At 52.4% G+C, this 9,876-nt stretch overlaps 2 protein-coding genes across 2 annotated transcripts in view; both read right to left on the bottom strand.

Moving 5' to 3' along the window:
- The window catches only part of HAPLN4 (hyaluronan and proteoglycan link protein 4), a 9,284-nt gene extending 5,936 nt beyond the window's left edge, over window positions 1–3,348 (bottom strand). The window contains exon 1 of the mRNA XM_010847296.1: window positions 3,294–3,348. Coding sequence (XP_010845598.1) covers window positions 3,294–3,348 — 55 coding nt within the window. The remainder of the gene's footprint in view (window positions 1–3,293) is intronic.
- The window catches only part of TM6SF2 (transmembrane 6 superfamily member 2), a 7,650-nt gene continuing 836 nt past the window's right edge, over window positions 3,063–9,876 (bottom strand). The window contains exons 2-11 of the mRNA XM_010847295.1: window positions 9,764–9,876; window positions 7,925–8,028; window positions 7,428–7,525; window positions 7,255–7,358; window positions 6,772–6,854; window positions 5,991–6,115; window positions 5,707–5,808; window positions 5,288–5,380; window positions 4,499–4,618; window positions 3,063–3,562 (exon numbers count right to left, since the gene is read on the bottom strand). Coding sequence (XP_010845597.1) covers window positions 3,356–3,562; window positions 4,499–4,618; window positions 5,288–5,380; window positions 5,707–5,808; window positions 5,991–6,115; window positions 6,772–6,854; window positions 7,255–7,358; window positions 7,428–7,525; window positions 7,925–8,028; window positions 9,764–9,876 — 1,149 coding nt within the window. The 3' untranslated portion in view covers window positions 3,063–3,355. The remainder of the gene's footprint in view (window positions 3,563–4,498; window positions 4,619–5,287; window positions 5,381–5,706; window positions 5,809–5,990; window positions 6,116–6,771; window positions 6,855–7,254; window positions 7,359–7,427; window positions 7,526–7,924; window positions 8,029–9,763) is intronic.

The following is a 9,876-nucleotide window of genomic DNA, read 5'->3' as shown; positions in this document are numbered from 1 at the left end:
GGAGGAAGGGCGCCCTGAACAGTGGCTATCAGGCCAGGTCCCAGCCTGGGACTGACCTGGGCCAGTAGAGGAAATTTTCTGGGTCTCAGTTCAACTATCTTTTAAATGGAGGTGGGGTGGCACTCATGATGCCTCATGTGGGCAGAAGGGCTGAGTAACCTGGGAGAGGGCTTGCAGGTCTCCGTTTTCCCACCTGTCACGGTGTGTGTGCTAAGTCGCTCCAGTCATATCCGACTCTGTGTGACCCCATGGACTACAGCCCGCCAGGCTCCTCTGTCCATGGGATTCTCCAGGCAAGAATACTGGAGTGGGTTGCCATCAAAGGGTCCAGGGCTCCAGCAGCCAAAGATGCTCCCTCTGGGATGGGGACCCCACAACAGTCACACACCCTGCAGAGGGGACCTGCAGCAACAGCTCAAATCTGACTCCGCCCCTTACTCAATGCCTCAGTTTCCACATCTAAGATAATGGAGTTCTGGGTCTTTGGTGACGATCTAGTGGCTAGACATACTATCAGTTCAGTCACTCGGTCATGTCCAACTCTTTGTGACCCCATGGACAGCAGCACGCCAGGCTTCCCTGTCCATCAGCAACTCCTGGAGCTTACTCAACTCGTGTCCATCGAGTCAGTGATGCCATCCAACCATCTCATCCTCTATTGTCCCCTTCTCCTCCTGCCTTCTATCTTTCCCAGCATCAGGGTCTTTTGCAATGAGCTCTTCGTATCAGGTGGCCAAAGTATTAGAGCTTCAGCTTCCAATGAATATTCAGGACTGATTTCCTTTAGGATTGACTTGTTTGATCTCCTTGCAGTCCAAGGGACTCAAGAGTCTTCTCCAACACCACAGTTCAAAAGCATCAGTTCTTTGGTGCTCAGCTTTCCTTATAGTTCAACTCTCACATCCATACATGACTACTGGAAAAACCATAGCTTTGACTAGATGGACCTTTGTTGGCAAACTAATGTCTCTGCTTTTGAATATGCTGTCTAGATTGGTCATAGCTTTTCTTGCAAGGAGCAAGCGTCTTTTAACTTCACAGCTGCAGTCACCATCTGCAGTGATCTTGGAGCCCAAGAAAATAAAGTCTCTCACTCTTTCCATTGTTTTCCCATTTCTTTGCCATGAAGTGATGGGACCGGATGCCATGATTTTAGTTTTCTGAATGTTGAGTTTTAAGCCAACTTTTCACTCTCCTCTTTCACTTTCATCAAGAGGCTCTTTAGTTCCTCTTTGCTTTCTGCCATAAGGGCGGTGTCATCTGCATATCTGAGGTTATTGATATTTCTCCCAGAAATCTTGAGTCCAGCTTGTGCTTCATCCAGCCCAGCATTTCACATGATGTACTCTGCATATAAGTTAAATAAGCAGAGTGACAATATACAGCCTTGATGTACTTCTTTCCCGATTTGGAAACATTCTGTTGTTCCATGTCCAGTTCTAACTGTTGCTTCTTGACCTGCATACAGATTTCTCAGGAGGCAGGTAAGGTGGTCTGATATTCTCATCTCTTGAAGAATTTTCCACAGTTTGTTTTGATCCACACAGTCAAAGGCTTTGGCATAGTCAATAAAGCAGAAGTAAATGTTTTTCTGGAACTCTCTTGCTTTTTTGATTATCTAACGGATGTTGGCAATTTGCTCTCTGGTTCCTCTGCCTTTTCTAAATCCAGCTTGAATATCTGGAAGTTCACCATTCACATACTGTTGAAGCCTGGCTTGGAGGATTTTGAGCATTATTTTGCTAGCATGTGAGATGAGTGCAATTGTGCAGAAATCTGAACATTCTTTGGCATTGCCTTTCTTTGGGATTGGAATGAAAACTGACCTTTTCCAATCCTGTGGTCACTGCTGAATTTTCCAAATTTGCTGGTATATTGAGTGCAGCGCTTTCACAGCATCATATTCCAGGATTTGAAATAGATCAACTGGAATTCCATCACCTCCACTAGCTTTGTTCGTAGTGATGCTTCCTAAAGCCCATTTGACTTTGCATTCCAGGATATCTGGCTCTAGGTGAGTGATCACACCATCTTGGTTATCTGGGTCATGAAGATCCTTTTTGTATAGTTCTTCTGTGTATTCTTGCCACCTCTTCTTAATATCTTCTGCTTCTGTTAGGTCCATACCATTTCTGTCCTTTATTGTGCCCATCTTTGCATGAAGTGTTCCCTTGGTATCTCTAATTTTCATGAAGAGATCTCTAGTCATACTATAGATGCCTAGTAAGTATTGGTAGGGGTAGGGAGATCAATCCTCTAACCCACAGTGGTCTGGGCAGGAGTTATCCCTGAACCTGCAACTTCACTTAAGTTCAAAAATCAAATCAGGAGACGGGACCTCCCTAGTGGTCCAGTGGCTAAGATTGTATGTTCCCAATGCAGGAGGCCTGGATTTGATCCCTGGTCAGGGAACTAGATCCCACATGCCAGAACAAGAGTTTGCATGCTGTAACTAAAGATCCTGCGTGCTGCAACTAAGAACTCTGGCAGTCAAAGAAATAAAAATAAATGTTAAAAAAAGTTAAAACCAGAGGACAAGGAGCCCTTCCCCCAACTACTTGGCTGCCCCCCAACTTCAGTTTCTCCCAAATATGAGCCAATCAGACAGCAGACACAGGGCTCTGTGGTTGAAGGAGCCAGGACTCTATGCCTAAGCCAGCTGCATTAAGGAGGCATGACCTCGGACCAGGCTCTTCACCTCCTGCAGACTCAGTTTTCCCATCTGGAATATGAGGTAAGATCCAGCATGTAGCGTGTGAGGTTGGCCATTGGCCTGGTATACGGTAGGTGATTAATAAGTGTGTCACGCTGTTAGTTATTATAATTTCTTGGTGGAGCTTAGAGTTTGGACTCTTCTCTCCTGACTGTGACCTCAGACGGGTCTCTGGTCCTCTCGGAGCCTTGTTTTTCCCCATCTGGAAGATGGGGCTGTGCACACCAACCAGAGGCCAAGTTCTCTTGGCTACCACCTTAGCTCCTGTGAGTTAAGCTGGCAGTGATGAGTGGGCCCTCGTGGGTTCTGAGAAGAGGGTCCCTTGCCCCATGAAACACTCAGAGCAACGTTTTATGCATCAAAAGGACTTTTACTAAAATGATCCATTGAGGGAGATAATGGATAGGGAAGGTGCCTATGTGGAGTTTGGGTGAGGTGACAGCTGAGCATGCCTGTGGCCCTCTCTGCTGGAACACCTGGACCTTGGGCACCCCATCCCACCCACTGGCCTGAAATCACCATAACCAGAACTGAAGGCACCCAGAAACATACCTCCTGTCTCTAAAAAAGCCCAACCCACCCTTCCGAGGACAGGGCTGGCTGGGCATGTAAACTGAGTCTTGGGGGGGTCCCATGGCCCCCTCAGTGCTGCTTCTCATGGTGGGCTGGGGGCCCAGGAGGTGGGCGTAGGAAGAAGGCAGGGCGCCACAGGCAGCGGAAGGCCAGCAAGTGGGGGCCCAGCGCATACAGTAGGTTACACACGAAGAAGCTGGCCCAGGCATCCTCAGGCACACGGTAGGTGAAGGGCGTGCGCAGGTGCATGGAGGCCCCCATGTGTGAGAACTGTGCCTGGCGGCCAGAAAGGGAGGATGGATGTCACAGACCAGAGGACAAGTCCCAGCATCGCCAGCATCCCACCATGGGGAACCCCAAAGTTCTTCATCCCTATCTCTCTGGTCCTGCTGACCTACCTGTCTCCCCTCTTCAATCCCTCTGTCTCTAAACATCCCTGTGCCCCACATGTCCTGTCTATTCTTACCCATTTATCCGTGAGCCTCTGCCCAGCTACCTAACCAGAACCATCTTTGTTCTGTCTGCTGGACCCTTCACCCCATCTCTCTGACCTGAGTCTAGCCCCTCCTCTTGGTCTTCCCCACCCCAGGCAGCCTTGACACAAATCCTCTCAATTCTACCTGTAATAGATAAAATAATAATACATCTAATCAAGGTCCTCCTGATCCCACTGCCCTGGCCAGGGTCCAGCCTTTATCACGTCCCATCAGAAACCCAGAAACATGCCCCCAGCTCTGAACCCTCCACTGCTCAAACACCTTCTATGGCTCCCCATTGTTCTCAGCACAAGCTCCCAAGCCCAGATTTCAAAGCCCTTAGCATCTAGCTGTCAATTTATCTTGCTGCTGCCTTTATCCACGTTATGGCTGTCTAAACCACTGACCCCCTCTGTGCATTTCTTTGTGCTGTTCCCATTCCTGAAATGCTTTTCCCTGCCTAAAGAATTCATAGCCATACATCAAAGCCCATGCCCCCTCTTTTAAGAACTCTGCCCCTCTGGAATCCCTCTCAGCCTCTGTACCCACTCTGTTCAGTTCTGACTTCATGGGATGGGGTATATGTGTCTGGCCCATTTTTCTTTCCAACACTAGGAAATCCTGGGAGCCTGTCAAGGGCCTGGCATCACCCGAGGTGAGCACAAAGGCAATTGATGAGCAAGCAGAGACTTTCCTAAGCACCGGCCCAACATACCCCCACCCCACCCCACCTCACCTGGCCAATGGCTCCAGCAAATACCAAGGCCCAGTCAGGCAGCCAGGAGCATCCAGGAAAGATGAGGGCATAGATGGCCAGGCCATAGAAAGGCAGCACATAGAACATATTCACCAGCATCTGAGGGGCACACAACTGATGGAATGAGTAGCTGCTCAGTTAGGTCTCCTGATGCCCCTCAGGTGGTGGCCCCAGGGAGGATCTGGCCAGCCTCAGACTCTATCAAGATTGGGGTTCACTGTATATCCCACCTTTGTGGAAATTACTCCTTTCTTTCCCTTGGGTTTCCCCCCTACACCACTCTCATACACTGAGCCCCCCACATCTTCCTCTATAGGTAGCATGTGACCCTGGTCTGATCAATCAGAACATCCCACCCCCCTGGCCATAATAATCAGCTATGAGCATGTGACTTAAACTTGGCCAATCAGAGCCTACTTAAGACTTACACTCAAGCACTGAGAAATTAAGGGCTCAGTCTCCTCTGAGGTGGCTAAATAGGGAGAATGGAAGCCTGGAGATACCCAAGGCTGTCTCGGCCATACCACAAAGGCACCACCTGAGGGTGGAGCACATGCAAAGAAAGCAGAGCCTGCAGATAGAGTAGCTTTGAGCTCCTGGATCCAGCCATACCGGAAGACCCCATCTGTACTTTTTTGGTAGGACAATAAATTCCATTTGTGGTTCAGCCACTTTGACTTGTGTTGTTTCGGCACCTTCATCAAAGGGGCCCAGTGGATCCCTAACCACAGCAGGACCGTGGCCCTCTCCTCCCACCTGCCCTCTCACCTGCACCTTTGGATAGGTCACGGGGTCTCTCAGGTATGGTTCATACTGATAGATGTAGACAAAGCAGGCATCCATGGGGCAGTCAAGTACCACCTAGGGCCCGCAGACAAACCAACAGCCTCAAACATCCCTCCCATAGGGATATTTCCCCACCCTCCTGGGAGGGGCCCACACCCCCTGCTCTGGCCTGGCCCAGCCTTGGTTTTCTTCTCTGAGAATCCACAGATACTTGAGCTGGGGAGAAGGCTACAGGGAATGGGACTTTGTGATGGAACACTCAGATTAGACTCAGTAAACTTCCCTGGATGATTAGGTGGGAGAGCAGTGGCGTTTTTCTGCACTGGATAAAGAAGTTAAAGAAGGGAGGGATGGGCTGGGGAGGGGACTGGAGGCAAGTAGGCTGGCCAGTGCAGACTCACCAGGCCCCGAAAGAGGGTGAAGAATGCAGCAAAGATGAGGTAGATGATGAGGGCCAGGTCAACTGGGCGCCGCAGAAGGCCCTTTCTTTGGTCCTCCTCCACCTGCCCCATGAGAGATAGCATGAGAAGTCTGGTATCCAACAGGTACTCAGTGAAGGCTCATCCCTTCTTCCCTAATCACCAAGGAGATCTTTCCAAGGAGATAATGTCTTTGGCGAGAAGCAACCCAAATGGGGAACATTCAGGCATTTGGGACAAGGCTGACCTGGGGGCAAGGGACTCACCATGTTGGGAGTGCAGCAGGTTGGCACCTGGGTCTGGTTGAAGACCCTCAAGCCAGCCCAGCATGGGACCAGCAAGAAAGGAATGGTGAGGAAAAATGTAGGCCTGATCTCTGAGCTGTATTTGCCTGCCATGGTAGGAGAGACAGGGTGTCACGAAGCGGGGATCTCCCAGGCCTGGCTGGACCCTTTGGCAGGGCCATGTCAAAGCCCCTGGCTGGAAGCTGTTGAGTCACAAATGCCATCCTAGCTCAGCCCTAACACCTCTGACTCCCCAATGCTTCTAGGATGGTGACCATGCTCCTCAGCCTGGCCTTCCCCAATTTACCTTCGGGACATGGCTCCTACACTTCAGCTGTTTTTCGTTCCCCCTGGAAACACCCTGGATAGTCCTCTTTCACAGCCATCCCCACATCCCTGGCTGCCTTCTCTGCTCTGTCTCCCAAGACCTACCTACCTACAAAGCTGTCAGTCTGCCCTCTGGATCCACTTTAAGACTCCCTTCTCATGTCAAGAGCATTCTGGGCTAAGTCCCTGGGATCAGGGACCACTAGCTGGGGAAGAAGTGGAATGTGCTTCCATTCCTCCAAGAGGAAAATGGGAGAGATGTGGGGAAAGTCTGCAGACTTAGACTGTGAATGGAGAGGCATGCAGTTGGTGGGGGTGGGGGGCTGCCCTCCGCAGACACCAGAAAAGGTATGGAGGACCCCATGGGGCCCGACTTCCAGATGGCGGGCAGTGACCCAGCCCAGGGAGACAGGATTCTGCAGAGCCAAGTCCTTACCAAGGATGTTTCCTGGGAGGAACACTAGGATGCTCATGATAAAGGATCCCAGCCAGTAGAGTCCAAAGTTCCGGTAACTCTTCCTGGGTGGGAGATGGAGGAGTAACCGGTAGATACCTGTCCCCCAGTCTCAGAGGGTCAGGGTCCAGAGAGCAGTCTGGGCTCCCCAGGTCTGGACCCCTTCAGTTTCACCCAAGACAGAAGGGACAACAGGGAGTTGAATGAGGGAATGAACAGTTAGACCCTATGTCCAAGGATGCAGTGGCTGCCCAGGTACGGGGTGACACAACAGAAGAGACTCGACCACCAGGGACACCTGTGACATTCCCTGACTCCTTCTCCTAGCCACCCCTGTCTAAGCCCTAGGGGGACTTCCTGATTTCCCCTACGCACACTTCTGGCTTCACCCTGGCCTGGGACCTCCCACCTAAGAACTCCGCCTCCTTCCCAGGGTCCGGGTACCACCCTGCCCGCCTTGCGCACCTTTTACGGATGGCACCAGTCATGGCCAGGTAGAGGAGGTAGTGAACAATGCCATCCCAGTAGCAGATGAAAACTCCATGTGCCGTGCGCAGGTATGGCTCACCCTGCGGGGGCAGGTGTGGAGCTCAGACAGGCAGTAGGACTGCGGGCATCCCAGACCGCTCCCGACATACCTCCTTGGTGTAGAACGCCATGAAACCCGCCATGTAGCCGTCTTCCTGGAGAGCAATAAGGAGGTCCACCACGGATGTGAAGGCGAAGACCGCGAAGACTACGGGAGAGCAGGCGGGGCATTGGCAGTGTGGGGGCGGGGTAGAGATTAGGTGTGGGCGGGGCCTGAGAGCTCTTGCGGGGGACTGTTTCCCAAAGCCTCTGTGCAAAGCTGCTCCCAGACCCAACCCCACAAATCACATGACCCACGACCCTTCCTCATAGGCAGGCACAGTCCTTGACTTAAAGGTGTCCACATGTTGATGAGAAAGGCACTGTTCTGGCACTCAGGAGCCCCAAGTCAGAAGGCGGAGGCCCCCTGAGATTCCCCAATCAACAGGGGGTCTCCAGTCTCTCTGAGGTTCTCCAGTCTGATGAAGGCCCTTCAAGGACTGCCAGTCTGATGCAGGAAGCCCTTGCCCAAACAGTTCTCTTCCCCAGGACCCTCCCACCAACTCACCAGCATACAGTGGGTCATAATAGATGTCACTTCGGGACAAGCTGTATATTGCCAAGGAGAGCAGACCCAGGATCAGGGTGCTCATCAACACCACCCCCAGGGGGCTGTGGAGAGGAAAACCAAGTCAGGGAGGCCAGGCCCAGTTTGAGACCCTATTGCACCCTGGGGCAGAGCAGACACCAGGAAGCTCCAGGTGACCAGGCTGAAGCTCCTGTCCATCAAGGAAAGCTATTCCCTGAAACTCCCATTTCCCAGCACCAGGCTCTTGCTCTAGCTGTTTCTGACCCACTGCCTCAGTTCAGTTCAGTTGCTCACTCATGTCTGACTGTTTGCGACCCCATGGACTGCAGCACACCAGGCTTCCCTGTCCGTCACCAACTCCCAGAGCTTGCTCAAACTCATGTCCATTGAGTCGGTGATGCCATCCAACCATCTCATCCTCATGCCCCACCCCCTAATTCCTTCCAAAAGTCTTTCCACTTGGCAAAGTCCTATTCATCCTTCATGGCCCATCTACATTGCTCCTCTTCCAGGTACAGAGGGAATCTCTGTCAGCCCCTTCTGACTATGTGATTTATCCGGTCACCTGCTGATGTGTGTCAGCTTGCTTATTCATTCAACAATTCCAAGACCCTCTGTGGTCAGTTTCAGTGCTCACAACCACCAAAGGATCTCTAGAGCTTAGCTCTGTACACCTCATTGTCTGAAGCTCCTGACTCCTCCCAGATAAAGTCCAAATGTTTCCATCAACCCCACCCCACCCTGCCCTGATTTGTTCCTATCAACCTGATAAGGCACGTCAACCACCTGCAGAGATAATAGAAGCCAGGTCTCTGGGCAGCCCCCGACACTTGGCAAATCAAGGCCCAGATACTGTGGGAGACATATCCAAGGTCACATATTCTCCCCTTACACTCTCTCCAGATCCCTACCTTCCCCCGACCCCTTAGGATCCCCATTCTTGCCCCATCCAACCAACAATGACAATTATAGTAATTAGCTGAGACCACAACAGCGTCTTGGCACATAGTTCATAATCCTTGACTGTAACTATGGAATGAGTCTAGGATTATGCTCATTACACAACGAAGAAACCGAGGCTCCCGGGGGCAACCTGGCTCACTTGGGTTCCAGGAGGGTGGAACCAGGAATTTGCACCCAAGGAGCCAACTCCGTAGTCAAGATTCCCTCTACCCTGTTGTTTCGGCCTGTGTTGGTTTTGGGGGTATGAGGGATTGGTGGATGGCTGGTATTCAGTGGCTGGATCCACAGGGTTGAGGCCTGGGGTTAGGTGGTAGGGACAGGGGAGGTCCCTACCTCCCTTGGCATGTAGGGAAAACTGAGGCTGTGTACAGGGTGGGCCAGCCAGCCCCTGAAGAGAAGAAAGTGTCAGACAGGCGAAGGAGGAACTGTCTGGTAGGGGTAGCGCAGCAGAACTTGTGTGTGGCAAGAGCCGGGTCACTGGGGCCTTATCTGGGACAATACTTTGACCCTTGGCGACTTTGGAGTCTGTGCTGGGCACATCCCTGGGAAAACTCCAGAAACCTTCCAAAACCCTGCCTTGTTAGGGGCTCTGTTTCTCAAAGTCCCTCCCCCAGGCCCCAAACGCCCTAGGAGCGCCCCCAGCTACACCACACTGCTCCAGCCGGCTGGAAGGGTATTTCCGGTTGGAAGCGAGAGGTTCTCCTGACCCAGCCCCCTTCTCCCCCCCGCCAGCGGCGCGGGGCCGCTCGGCTCAGGGGAGCCCGCGCATCCGCATCCCGCCCGCTTCGCACCCTCACACCCCAACCCGGCCCCGCCGCCCCAGAAGCCGCCTCCCCAGCCCCTTCCCGCACGCACTACGAGAGCAGCGAGACGTAGTTGAGCGCGAAGGACAACGGTAGGGCGCCCAGCGACAGAACTGCGATCTTGCCCGCCAGCGGCGGGGTGTCCCTAGCCGCGGGGCCCGGGCC

This window comes from Bison bison, unplaced genomic scaffold (genome assembly GCF_000754665.1).
Source record: "Bison bison bison isolate TAMUID 2011002044 unplaced genomic scaffold, Bison_UMD1.0 scf7180017864248, whole genome shotgun sequence".
Classification (NCBI taxonomy): Eukaryota; Metazoa; Chordata; class Mammalia; order Artiodactyla; family Bovidae; genus Bison; species Bison bison.
This window is presented reverse-complemented; position numbering and strand designations above follow the sequence as displayed.